Raw genomic sequence first — 13,676 nt, 5'->3', positions numbered from 1 at the left:
CCTTTCCACCCCTCCCCCTCTCCTTCCTCTGTCTCTCTCTTCCCCTCCCACAGCGAGGCTCCATTGGAGCAAAGATGGCCCAGGTGCTGGGGATGGCTCCTTGGCCGCTGCCTCAGGCGCTGGAGTGGCTCTGGTCGCAAAAGAGCGACGCCCCCTGGTGGGCAGAGCTTCGCCCCCTGGTGGGCGTGCCGGGTGGATCCAGGTCGGGCACATGCGGGAGTCTGTCTGACTGTCTCTCCCCGTTTCCAGCTTCAGAAAAATAGAAAAAAAAAAAAAAATCTGCTATCCTCCCTCAGTTCTTGGTGGACTGGGAGACTAGGATTCAACTTTTCTCACCTTAAGTCCAAGCACAGGATCCACCCAGAATCTCCTGGCAAAACTGTGTGTTCTCATCAGCTGTTGGGGGTGGGGCTGAATCATGTCCCCTCAATTTATATGGTAAGGTCTTAACCCCCAAATACGTCAGAATGTGGCCTTACTTGGAAATAGGGTCACTGCAGATATAGCCAAGATGAGATCATTATAGGGTGGGTCATAACCCACTGTGTCAGGTTTCCTTACCAAAAGGGAAAATTTGGACACAGACAGACACATACTGAGAGAACACCATGTGAAGATGAAGGCAGAGATGGGGTGATGCTTCTAAAAGCCCAGGAACATCAACAATTTCCCGCAGACCCACAGGACTGGGAGAGGGACCTGAACAGATTCTCCTCACAGCGCCAGAAGGAACCAGCCCTGCGAAAACTTGGTCTTGGACTTCTGGCCTCCAGGACTGCGGGAGAATGAATTTCCACTGTTTGAGCTGCCAGATGTGTGGGAATTTGTTACAGCAGCCAGGCAAACTGCCGTAGTGGCCAAATGGCCCAGTCCCAGTCTCAGAAGTATCTTCATTCCACCGGCGGGGACGGTCTGGTAGAGGCCAGGCAGGGGCTCTCTTGAGTGGTCTGCTTCATCAAAGTCAGTTTGGTCTAAAGAAGCCCAAGACCAAGGTCAAGTTTCCTCTGGGATATCCAAGGCCTAACAGCCATCATTAAACCAGCCACCCATGTTCTTCATCCTCTGAGGAGCTGCAGGTAGACTCTACAGTGGAGGCCACCAAGGCTGGGACTGCAGCAGAGGTGGCTGCAGAGTGAGATATTCGGCCCCCGGTGTGGTCCTTGTAAACGCCCCTGAATGTTCTCCCGCGCAGAGGAGGCTTGGCAGGTCTGGCGGCTCAGGGCTGATAGAGGCGGACCTCTGCAGCTTGCTGTGTGGCTCCACTTCGGGGCCAGGACCAAGGGGCCTAACTCTCCCTTGGCTGGGACCAGCAGTGGAGCCGCTGACAGCAGACCATCCTTCCCGCAGAGAGGAGCAGGTGTCCCCTCCCAACCGTAAGGACTGTCAGGCTCCATTAGACTCAGGCCTCTGTCTTTGGTTCCGGACGCCACCCTCCCTCCAGGGTCCTGCTGAAGATGGTTAAGACATGCTGGCAAGAGGCAGGACCAGCTCAACAGGTGACCACCCTGGGGGTCTTGGCCGCCTATGAGAAGAAAATGATGCCACGATGCTGGGGCAGTGGTGCAGGACACTGGGGCAGGAAGGGTCTGTGTGTTGGCATCTGAGTTGGTTTGGGAAAGCATGCGTGTCCAGGGTGGGATCAGAGCCCTGGGCTACTTGTTCAATTCATAGATGCCTGCAGCCTCAAGAGAAAGTGTGCAGAGAAAGGGGGACAGTACTGTGAGCAGACATGGAGATGTGACCCCTTGGTGAGATGGCGCAATGAAGACACGCCGGTGGGACGCTGGAGAGGGGTGCAGATACAGCCCCGGTTCTCTCTTCTAACAGACTGGGAAGAAACAAACACCCAGCTGTGCGGTGCTGCTCGCGGCCCACCCTGGCCTTTCTCCTGGCCTTGGTTTCCTTACACTTCCTCTTCTGCAAGCCTTCACTCATCTTCAGCCCGAGTTCATGCCCCTCAGCTATTCTGCTAGGCTGTTTGATACTGTTCCTATCACCCATCTCTTTCTTCCAGAAGGCATTCCTGCTCACCTGGACCCTGCCTGCTGCAGCCTCACTCCCTGTCCCATAACGTCACAGCTCAATGCCCTGACCCCTCGTCTCTTCCTCCTCTGTGGCCAGGAACCCTACTGTTCCTGGAGAACTTCTCAGAGCTCGGCCTCCTCCACAGATGCAGGGGGCTGGGAGAATGCAGACACTCACAGGACATAACAGGGCGGAGTGCATGGACTCTTTATTGCCCCATGAGTGTGGATGGGGGCCTAGCAGCTGGTCCTCCAGGTAATGTTTCATCTCAGGGGCAGCCCAGTGAGAGGGGGAGGGTGTGCGCGCGCACGTGTGACATGAGGCAACATGGCCCAGATCCCAAGCCAAAGCGGGGAGGTGAGCCTTGAGGTAGCTCTGCCCAAGCAGGCTGGGCTGTGCAGTGCGCTCAGCACAAGGCAGAGGGTTCGTGTGGAGTTGCGGAGAGATCCAAAGGCAGCCCCATTTGTCATCTTAATGGCAGGAATTGTCCATGCTGGTGACAGTCCCCCAACAGTCTTTAGCTCTTAGAGAAACAAGCTGAAACCAGAGCAAGTGGAAAACAGAACGGTAGTTCTTGTTCTGCTGAAAGTCATCCCTGGGAGAGAAGTCCCCTCTACGCGGGCAGAGCCGAGTGGGAGCTCTGCAGAGGGCCTCGCTCACCTTGCTGGCCCGATGGGCTGCGGGGGACAGGGGAGTGTGCCTGAGAGTGGGGGCTGCACTCCTGCCCTCCCAGGACACCTGGCTCCTCTGAGCACACCAGACAGCACAAGGTTGACGAGAGAGACGCCAGCCATGGTCTCCCGGGGTGAGGTGCTATCCTGCCTACCTGCACCAACCCACACCTCTCAGGGACCGGGGCAGCAGCCGGATTCCTCATGCCGTGCCAAGAGGGACATGCGGGAGAAGGTCTTGGCACAGCTCTTGCACTGGTATTTCTTGGTGTCAGAGTGTGTCTGCAGGTGGGCCCGGAGATTTGAGCGGTCAGCGAAGGCCCTGCTGCAGTGAGAACAGGCATAGGGCTTCTCACCTGGGGGAGAAGAAAAGGGGGGCCAGGTGAGTGACTATATAGGGTATCCTGGAAGGTGGTCCCAGGGTTCAAGTGTTCTTGTTTATAAATTAATAACCCACTCCTCCCCCTCCAAATGTTCACTCAATTCCAATTCATCCCCAGGACATAAGCGATGTGATAGGGGCCTTAGCCCCTGTCCCAGGAGTAAACATAAAGGCCAATTGGCCACATAAGCACCTAAGGTTAGGACTGCTTGGAGACAGGGTGGAATGATGTACCTAACCCTTCCTAAAAGCATAGGTCCAGCATACATTGCTACATCTACTGCAGCTGCTAGATCTTCCTGTTTCTGCCAGATCTCTTCTGGAGCCCTCTGCCTCCCAGATCTGGATGTGAGAAGCACGGGCACCTTCTGGCAGCTGCACCCGCACACTGAAAGCCAGCGGTGGAGACCAGCCAGGGTCCTGCAGAGGGTGGGTGGAAGGAGTGAGCCCTCCTCCTGTACAGGAGGCAGGGGTTTAGGAATGGCTAAAATCCTTGTATCCTCCAAGCCACCTCAAATCAATCACCAGGGACTTCGACAAAGTTCTTCTGTTGGGACCTTGGCCCCAGGATGATTCTGACAAGTGCAAAAGGAAGGGTCACAGAGAGTCACCTGTTCTCTGTCTGTACAGTGGCTTCTACAGAGTCCTAAGAGGTACCAGCTTGCAGTCCCCACTGCCCGACACCTGGGCACACTCCCAGCTAGGCCACTCCTGTGAGGACTCCCACCCGCCCGGCTCCCAGAGCACGAGCACTGAGCCTCTGATGATGTGTGGCATCCTCAGCAAAGGGTCAAGGAAAACGGCTTCTTTCCAGCCTCCACCCAGGTGTGACTCAGAACATTCTTGTCATGGAGCCGTGACTTAGGATTAGGGAGGGAGGCTCCAGTTACAGAAAGTATGTGTTGTAACTGGAGGGGGGGGTCCTTGTCTGTGATCAGGACCAAAGACATTCTGGGAGCTCTGTCTCCCTGTTCCCATTGCCCACTCTGCTTGACAAATTCCTGGGCTCCAGGCAAAGACCTGGGCTGAAGTCCACTTCAGCTACTAGCTACCCCTGCACAGAGCAGGCCTCTTCCACTCTTTCTGGGTAGTGTATCGTAATCTACGGAATGGAGAGGCTAAGGTTCTTAGGGTTCCTTCAGCTCTCTGCCCACGTCCCTCTCCTATCTCTGTTTCTGTCTTTGTCTCCTCTCCAGAACTGCTCTTCTCTCCTTCGTTGCTTGTGGGTTCCTGGCCTCTCTTTCACACATGGACAGGTTTGCTCCAGGCCCCCAGATTCTAAGTGAAGACTCAGCTGTCATCTCTGTCCTTCAGATAGGCTGTGACACCTATGGTTCTTACCCCAGGCAAGTCTTTCCCACTCCCATCTCCTGTTCCAGAATTCTGGAAGGCCATGGGATGTAAGACTCAGACCCTGCTGAATCCCTGTGCATCCCATGCTTTGCTGGGCGTTACGGGTTAAATGCTGTCCTCCAAAATAGAGACATCATGTTCTAACCCCCAGTACCTGTAGATGTGAGCTTATTTGGAAATAGGGGCTTTGCAGGTGCCAGCAGGTTAAGATGAGGTCATCCTGCAGTTTGTGGCCCTGATTCGATATGACTGGTGTCCTTATAGCAAGAGAGAAATTTGACATAGACACACAGGGTGGAGAGGTCATGTGAGGTTGGAAGCAGAGGTTGGAGTGATGTGACCACAAGCCAGGGAATGCCTGGAGCCCCCAGAAGCTGGAAGAGGCAGGACAAATTCTGCCCTAGAGCCTTTGGAAGGAGGAACCCTGGGACATTTGGACTTTGGGTTTCTGGCCTCCAGACAGTAAGAAAGGACATTTCTGAAGTTTTGAGCTTCCAGATTGTGGGACTTTTGGAACAGTCCCAAGACACGAATATACTGGAGAGCAGAAGCTGTGAATGTCCATCCTCTTGTTTCTAAAATTACCCCTCCCCTCCTTCTAACATCCAGGTCCCACTCCCACTCCCACCCAGATCCCTCTTGCGGACCTGACACTGTCCTACCTGTGTGGGTCCGGATGTGGCCCTGCAGCAGCCAGGGCCTGGAGAAGGCCTTGCCACAGATGGCACAAATGCAGGGCAGCGTGTGCGTGCGGATGTGCATTTTGAGGGCGCCCAGGCTGGAGTACTCCTTGTCGCAATACTTGCAGGTAAAGCAGCGCTGAGCCTGCAGGTGGCAGTGCAGCTGTCGGTGCCTGGCCAACCCAGCCAGCGTATGGTAGGGCTTGTGGCAATGGATGCACTGGAAGCCACCTGGGGGGCAGGTGGCCTGCTCAGCCCCCAGAAGTCTGTCTGGAGCCTGGTCCCCGCCTGGGCCCAGAATTGGGGGCCACCGTGTGGGCAGTACCAGCAGTGGAGGTAGGTTGAGGTGGTTCAGGCTGTGTTTGAGGGGTACACAGGGAGCCTGGCCTGCACGAGGGTCCATCAGGCTAACTTCCAAGGGGTCTGGCTCAGAGTCCCCCCGAGCTTCTGGGAGGGGCAGGGAAATGCAGGTGATGACAGACTTGTGCTCCCAGGGCTGGGCAGGGTCACCAGGCAAGGGAGGGGCTGCCCTGTCGGGGAGGAGTAGGGGCACCACCAGCCCCCCACAGGCAGAACAGGAGCCGCTGACTTCTAGAAAGGCAGAAGGAGAGAGAACGGAAAGGTGAAGGCTCAGTCCCAGAGTATTGCGTTCTCAAACTTGCACCTCGGGTCCAATTTCAAACCCATCTTCTAGGCCATCAGCAGCCTGGCCTGGAGGGAAAGGCCTGAAAGATAGAGGTGTCAGCTGGGGAAGTGATAACGGTCCGGAAACCATGGGGTCTAGAGGAGGAATCTCAGTTCCTCTTTAAGAACAAGAAAAGAGAAACACCTTACAAAATCCCAAAATGGCCTTCATGAGGCTGAGGAAGGCTCTCTCACTGCTAGGCAGGGTGCACCCTCTCTCAGAGCCCCAGCTCACAGTGCACCCCCAGGCTCCCATGCAGCATTAATTCAGAGCACTGGCAGCAGGCCACCCCATGTAGAATAGGTAATTAGCTTCCAGTCACCTCCCAATTACCCCTTGATGTCCTGACATGGTACACACAGCTGCTTGCCAGTTCTCCTGGTCCAGAGGAGCTGTTCTCTGTCCTTAGCCTGTTGCTCCCACATTTGTGGGCCAGCATCCCCCATGTTTAACCTGAATGGCAGTCCCCCAAAGTAAACAGTTTAGTAGATGAGAGTTAAATTCTGCATCTCCCCAAAGCCCAAATCCCCAATCAGCCTTCAACTCATTTCTTATTCTTTATATGTTGAAATAAATCTCTGGCCTGGGATTGGGAAGGGGAAGGAGGGTAGCAGAGAGAGCTAATGGACTGCAAAACTATTCTCAGACAGTCCCTCACTGGGCCTTACAGAGTTGCTCAGACTTGCGCATTCGAATAGTGAAGTGAGCACACTGTATGACTGGACTTTATACAGTGTTTTTCTCTCGTGGATTTAAGAGAGAAGGAGAGAAAGAGAAAGGAAAGGAGGAAGAGAGGGAGAGAGAAAGAGAGAGAAAGAAAGAAGCATCAACTTGTTCCACTTAGTTGTTCACTCCTTGGTTGCTTGGATGATGCTCTATCCACTAAACCACCTGACCAGGGAGGGCCTCTACACAGTGGTTTTTTAAACTTTTAAAACTATGACCCATGTGTTGTCATTATATATATAATGTGTTGTCATATATATATATATATATATATATAAAACAAAAGTTTCCTTTATCTGGAGCACTGCACTCTGATAGTTTCTGTTCTATTTTATTTTATAAAACTGCTGGTGGTGACTCTACCTTGATTTCAGGACCCAGAAGTGAGGCGTACACAGGGAGCCTGAGGCTCTAGGTCTTGGAAGGCGCCCCCTGGTGGTAGCTCTGCCTCGGTACTGGTCAGAAACTCCCTCCCCACGTTAGGTTCTGAGAGCTCTATAAGGCACTGAGGTGCCCTGGCCTTCACAGTGTCCGTCTTCCCCTCTCCCACTCTGACTCACGGAGCAGTCTCCCAGAGTGTCTTTACCCCAAAAAGCTGCTGAGCTAGGGGGCCAGCTCTGACTATCCTAGAAGTCTTTGTCCCAGGACCTCCCTGTGTCTCCGTGCCCAGCAGTAGGGAATGCAAATGAGGGGACAGTGCTGAGCCCTGGACTCCCATCTCCCACGGAGACCCCGAGGAGAATTGCAGCCCCTTAGCCCAGCGTGCCATGAGGAACCTCCACAGGGGTGAGGGGAAGCCAGAAGGAAGGAGACCTTTAAGAGGGGTGAGGAGGCGCTGGAGAAGCCCTCGGAACGCTGGAAAAGCTAGGCCTTGGCACCACTGAGTCCTTGGTCACTCTTCCCGGCCCCTGTGGTCACCATCTAAGCCAGGATGTTCCTCGGGAGCCCTTGGACAGCAGCCCCAGGTGGACCTCCGGCTCTCTTCCCACCATTCCTGGGACTCCTAAACCTCCTGCCCTAGGAAGATGGTTCCGGGGTCCCCTAGCTGGGATGGGCGCTCCAGGCCATAGGATGAAAGTCCAGAGCGATTGGGGGCCCAGAGACTTAAGTGGGGAGAGAATCCCTACACGCTCCGAACTTGAACCACTTCCCTACCTCCAGCCCCGGGGCCTCGGCTCCAGCCAGGCTGTGAGCTAACGCCTCTCCTCCCACCTGGGACAGGTGTCTCCCCGACCGCACCGCCCCCCCACTGGCTCCTAGGGGCCTCCTCCTCCTGCCCCGCGGGAGCTGGAGCCCTGGACAGCGGCTGGGGAGGCCGGCAGCGCATACCTCTCTGTGTCTCCAGCTCTCCGTAGTTGGGGACCCTGTGGCTGGAGTGCGTTTTCACCAGGAAAGAGCGCGGCATGGTTCCTCGCGGGCGTGGGTCCCACTTGCGAGTCCACAGAAAGCGGCGGGCAATGCCGCGGCAGGTGCTAGCAGGGTCAGAATCATTAGCATAGCCCGTCGCCTCAGCCAACCAGCGCTCGGCGCGGCCGGGGCGGGGCGAGGCGGGGCCGCGGGACTGGGCTTCAGGGCCACGCCCAGGACAGGTGCGCGGCGTGGGGGCAGGAGCGTGTGGCCGGCGTGTCCTGCCCACGGGACTTCCCTGGCGCGCGCCGCGAGTCACGTCGACCCCTGGGGCCTGGCGCACCCACTCGCTGCCGACTAAAGGGCGGAGGTCAGGGCTGGGTGGAAGTCCAGCAGGTTCCAGTTCACACGGCGTGGGAGCGTGCGTGGAGCCCAGCCTGGGAGAACTCTCGCTCCAGCCCGTTATACCAGCCCCACCCCCTGCTTACACCCAAAACGGTAGGATTGATGAACACAAGCCCTGAACTCCAAAGCTTACCCAGCTGATCAGCCTTAGTGGTGACCAGCGGAGTCAGACGGCCTGGGGGAGTGGGACCCTTTCCCAGTGGGCCCCTTGCCTTTGGAGACAATGCTTTAGAAGTTGACCCCAGGTATACAGAAAGCTTATTGGATGAGAGAAAGGGCTGTCTGGGATTCTGGAATTTTAAGAAGTTCAAACATGTGGTCACAGGAAGTTTAATCAGAGAGGGCAAAGCATGTGCACTTTGCAACAGCCTATGGACAGTCCCCTGAGAGCCCCAGGGTGTTTCTATGGCTGTGAAGCAGGCCTGCCTTGCTGGCAGAGCCTTTTGAGGATCAGGTGCTGCATTGGTGCGCTTTGACAGCTGTGGCCTTGTGGGTGGCACAGTAGTTATGGTGGTGAATCTGTAGAACCGGTGCAGAGACAGTGGGAGGCAAGGCTGTATCTTACATTCCCACAGTGTTGCAGATGAGAAAACAGGCTCTGAGAAGCTGGGAAGTGGTGGAATTGGGGACCCAGGCCCACACTTCCACCTTACCTGTGGCATGTGTACCTTGTCTGTTGTTTGATGGGGGAGCGTGGAAGGGCAGGTCATGCACAGACAGGAGAAGGCACGAGTCTGTTCTGTGGACCATGGCCTGGCACCATGCTGCCGTGCATGTGGCTTTCAGAGGGCACGTGACTGCCTTCTGCTTATTCACCTGTTCCTGGGCCTCGAAAGGTTTCTATTTATACCCTGTCTTCCTTCTCTTTCCCCCTCCCAGACATAGATAACACTCACAGATACCTGGGCCAACCCTTTGCCCACACCGTCCTTCCTCTTACTCAGCCACCCATTGTGTGGCCACCAGCCAAGATGACCTCCTTAATCCCCGGAGAGATGCTCTGTTATTTAGGGAAGCTTGAGCACTCCTGTGGAGGATCTGCTGATCTCATCTTGGAAATACAGCAGGGATCCAAGGGTCCTTAGAGCCCCTTTGGGTAGGGGCAGTTGATTCTTTTCCTGGGGCTTCTATATCAAATGACCCAAAGGAAGTTTTCAGTCCCCACTAACATCTCACGACTGCCCTCTCTTGGTGGCGCAGATTCACTTTTGGCTGTGGAACCCAAGTGGTACCAACAGAGAAAACCCTCAGCATCTGCCTGTCCTTACTTGTGCAGCCAGTGAAGGGGGTGCAACTGTCCCCATCTGCTGTGCTCTGGGTCCTTCTGCCCTCAGTACAGCTGCTGTGCCTGGTGAAGCCTCATGCCCTGTTTTGTGGTGGAAAATGTACTTCTCAGCCCCTGCCTCTCTCACCCAGAGCAGGACTCGCAAGGAACCCAGGGGTGCCTCTCCTGCAGAAACCACAGCAGGCTTCCCTGGGAGCCAGGCTGCCTCGTCTCCCATCCGCCTCTATCAGTGTGGGCACCCCCAACCCCCGGGACCAAGTGGGAGCCAGCCCTGGTTTCTTCATTGTGCGTACTCGCATGTCCACAGTGGGGACTCAGCAATGCTTGTCAGAGTAGATGTAAAAGATCAACTCCCCAAACAGTATGGCCCCACACGCACGTCTCTGGGGATTGCAGTGACGAGCCCCCTGTTTGTGCTCTCGAGTGCAAACACGTGCATGCAGGTACCAGGTGCCAGGGGTGAGCCTTGCACCAGGACTCTTGTAATAGTGCTCAGAACTGGGCCTCGAAGCTGTGGCTTGTCTGTCCCAGACCCTGAGCAGATGGCTTTTACACTAGGGGCATCAGCCACTGTGACAGTGGCCCCTATATTTGTGTGTTGAGCATTCATCGAGGGAGGACGGGCACAGTTGGGAAATCCTGACTTGAGGCAACCCCATGGCTATCCAACGTGATGGACTTGTGAAAACTTGGATCCAGTGTCCCCAACAACTAGTCAGATTGGTGACCTGTGTGTGCTTGGTTACCCCCTGTGAAGGGAAGCTCACTACTGCTTACAGCTGTTCTTTCCATTTGGGGTCTGACTGTTAAAGGTGGTGATAGCAGTTCTTAGAGGTTCAGTGGACACATCCTGTGTGATATGGGGACACTGAAAGGGGACATTGTCTCTCCATACCCAGCTTATAAGACAGGCAATAGAGGCCTAGACACCTTAGGGCATACTGGAGAGTGTGATAGGTATTTTTTGTTTGTTTTTTAGCAAGAGAGATAGAGACAGAGAGAAACAGAGAGAGGGACAGACAGGCAATAAGGGAGAGAGATAAGAAGCATTCTTTGTTGCACACCTTAATTGTTCATTGATTACTTTCTCATACGTGCCTTGACGGGGTGTGGAGGGTGAGCTCCATCCCTAGCTCAAGCCAGCGACCTTGGGTTCAAGCCAGCGACCATGGGGTCATGTCTGTGATACTACACTCAAGCCAGTGACCTCGCGCTCAAGCTGGTGAGCCTGTGCTCAAGCCAGCAAACTCGAGGCTCAAACCTGGGTCCTCTGCAACCCAGTCCAATGCTCTATCCACTGCGCCACCACCTGGTCAGGCCAGAGAATGTGATTTTGGATGCTGAAGAGGGTTCTTCTGGGGGCTGAGTCAGGAAAGGTGAGAACTGAGCGGTGACGGGGCAGGGATGTGCTGTGTGCATGTGTGTCCATATGTGTGCACACTTGCATGTGCACGTGTGCAGACCTGTGCCCTGTACATGAACACATGAAATACATGAGCACATATGTGTGAGGTCGCAGTACCTGTTCTCATGTGATACAGATGTCGGGCATCAGCAGGTGACCCTGGCCTTGAAGGGAGGAGTCTGTTGGGTCCACAGCTCGGTTTCCAGCTCCTCACCTCACTCTTCTCTGCACTCTTCTCTGTCCGCCAGTAGAGTTGGCTCCTTGTCCCCAGCTGGTTGTTGGTGAGACTCAAAAGGCCACGTGTGGAGTGGTTCTCTCTCACAGTGATGGACCGGATGTCCCCGTTTGCTGACCCACCCTCAGTGTAGCACACTGAGGTCTCTGGCACATGCGGTCTCAACTTCACTCAGTCAGTGTGCTATGCTTCTCTCGCTCACCCAGCCACCAGGACACAGAGAGCAGCAAGGCCTGCCCTGTCCTCGAGGTTTGCTGGAGAGCCATCTCAACTGGCTCTAATCTTTGTAGCAGCTTCCAGCCAAGGACCTCCTGGGCCCTGGGGATCCTGTTGACATCCCGCCAGGCCTAGGGCAGGCTCGCTATAAGCCACTTACTGCAGGATCTGGAGTGCCTTCAAGGCACACCTAGAAGGAGCCAGCAGTGGCTCTGACTGGTCCACTGGTCTGGGGCACTGGCCATCATGTTAAGCAGGACACCTATGTAGGAGGCCAGTGATTATTGTTCCTGGGCTGGGTCAGAGCAGTGTATCAAACTGTCAGGGGGCCCCCAGCAACTCTGGTGCCAGGCGGTGGCTTCAGCACCCTCCAGAAATCCACAAGACACCTGAGAGAAGCTGTAACAAGATTACAGATACTAGTTGCCACCCCTTTCCAGGTGGCACCAAACTGGAGCTCACGCCTGGTTCTTCCCTACTTGGTGTGTGCTGAAATGAACTGACAGCATTAGAGGTGAAGCATTTGTCCAGAAAAGATGTTCCAAGTCCTAACTCCAGCACCTGCGGTTGTGTTCTTATTAGGATATAGAGTCTTTGCAGGTGTAGTCAAGATGAGGTCATTAGGGTGGCCCCAGTCTGATGCCTGTGTTTAGATAAAAGAGGAAATTTGGACACAGACATACACATAGGGAAGATGATGTGGAGGCACAGGGAGAAAGAATACCATGGGAATTCAGTGGGTCAGTGATGCATCTGTGAGCCAAGGATGCTGCATACTGCCGGAGCCTGGCAGAGCCGAGAGCAGGAACAGAATGGATGCTCCTCACAGCCCTCTGAAGGAAGCAGCCCTGCCAACACCTGGACCCCAGACTTTTGGCCTCCTGAGCTATGAGAGAATCCATTTCTGTTGTGAAAGTCACACAGCTGTGGTTTTTATTACAGCCGCCCCAGGACACTCACCCAGAAAGCAGCCTTGCTCTCCCTGATTTGTGGTGGGGTCTAGCCGATCAAGGAGAACCAACCACAGTACCACAAACCCGCGCACCAAATGTGCTCAGGGTTTGTAGAAAAATGGCACATTGGTGCTGTTTGCACTTCCCAGTGGTCTGCTTTTGTGCCCACCCACCCCTTCCTCTCTAAGTGTTCCCAGAGGTTTGATAGCACAGACTCAAGGAGGGGACACGGGTCCATGGAGCAGGCTGCTAGCTCCGCCTCTTCTGCTTCCCACTTGGGGAGGAGCTCATACCAGGAGGGGACCTGGCCACTGGCCGAACCCGTGGCTCTGAGGGCTACACTCAGATGAAACCCACCTGTTTCAGCCTACCGTTCCCACCTGGTCATCTGTCCTTTTTCTTGGCTGAGTCCCAGGCTCTGGCTGGGAGGCTGGTCTCCCCAGCTTGCTTCTGACTGACAGTGTGCTGCCAAAGGTGCCTTGCTGAGGCTGATTGTGTGAGGGCACCCTTGCGCCCATCAGTCCTGGGTGTCTTTTTGTGAGTTTAAGGCCTGTTCCCCAATAGCGGACTGACTGCAGCTGTGTCATGAGGAAGTGCCCTCCATTGCACCAGATTCTGGGGACAGAGACATCCTGTCCCCCATAGATGCCTCAGGACTTGTCAAGGCACACCAGAAGGCAGAGTCCGTGTTGGGGCTGTGGCTGCAGCATGTCAGGCCCTTTGCCTTTTGTGACAGGTTCTCGGAATCTCTTCATTCAGGAAATAGGAGTGGTGACTTCAGCCTATCTCCCTTGGGGCTCATGAACCTAAATCAAAATGGCCCCCAAGGTACCACGCACTATGTCCAAAGGATTGGGGAGGGCACAGCATTGTGTGGCAGGTGTGCTACGCCCCAATGATGAGCTGAAACAGGTAGTCCTGCTGGTTTATTTTATGGTGCCAAAGCCCTGGACACACTTGTATTTCCTAAGAAGACTGGCCTGGAGTCCCAAACCCAGGCTGAGCCAGGCCCACCAGGAGGCTGGTCTGCAGTGGGCCTGCGTGGCTGTGCCCAGCCACACCCTATATGTCCCCCTGCTGCCTGCCAGTGCGCAGAGCTGGTGGCCAGTTCTTGGGTGCCCCGGGATAGTGAGGGGAACCTAGTCTGAGCCAAGGGGGTCCATGCTCTGGGTGTCTTGCCTTTAGGTGGCTGGTTGCCTATACCTTCCTAGAAGAGAAGGTCACAGATACCAGGGAACCCAGAGGTGCTTTCTAGGTAGCAAGGGGTGCCTAACATGAAAGGAAAGGGTATGATATCTCATCCAAGGT

At 55.1% G+C, this 13,676-nt stretch overlaps 1 protein-coding gene across 1 annotated transcript; it reads right to left on the bottom strand.

Annotated features, from left to right (window-relative positions):
• Positions 1 to 451: 451 nt before the first annotated feature.
• Positions 452 to 7,980, bottom strand: SNAI3 (snail family transcriptional repressor 3). Its single transcript, XM_066242725.1, has 3 exons — positions 7,852 to 7,980; positions 5,094 to 5,702; positions 452 to 3,052 (listed from the first exon to the last, which is right to left on the bottom strand). Exons 1-3 carry the CDS (start codon positions 7,925 to 7,927, stop codon positions 2,871 to 2,873), a joined length of 867 nt encoding a protein of 288 aa, XP_066098822.1. The 5' UTR covers positions 7,928 to 7,980; the 3' UTR covers positions 452 to 2,870.
• Between the last annotated feature and the right edge of the window lie 5,696 nt (positions 7,981 to 13,676).

The sequence above is a fragment of the Saccopteryx bilineata genome, chromosome 9, assembly GCF_036850765.1.
Source record: "Saccopteryx bilineata isolate mSacBil1 chromosome 9, mSacBil1_pri_phased_curated, whole genome shotgun sequence".
Taxonomy (NCBI): domain Eukaryota; kingdom Metazoa; phylum Chordata; class Mammalia; order Chiroptera; family Emballonuridae; genus Saccopteryx; species Saccopteryx bilineata.
Note: the sequence above shows the minus strand (reverse complement) of the source record. Positions and strands in the feature narration are given on the sequence as shown.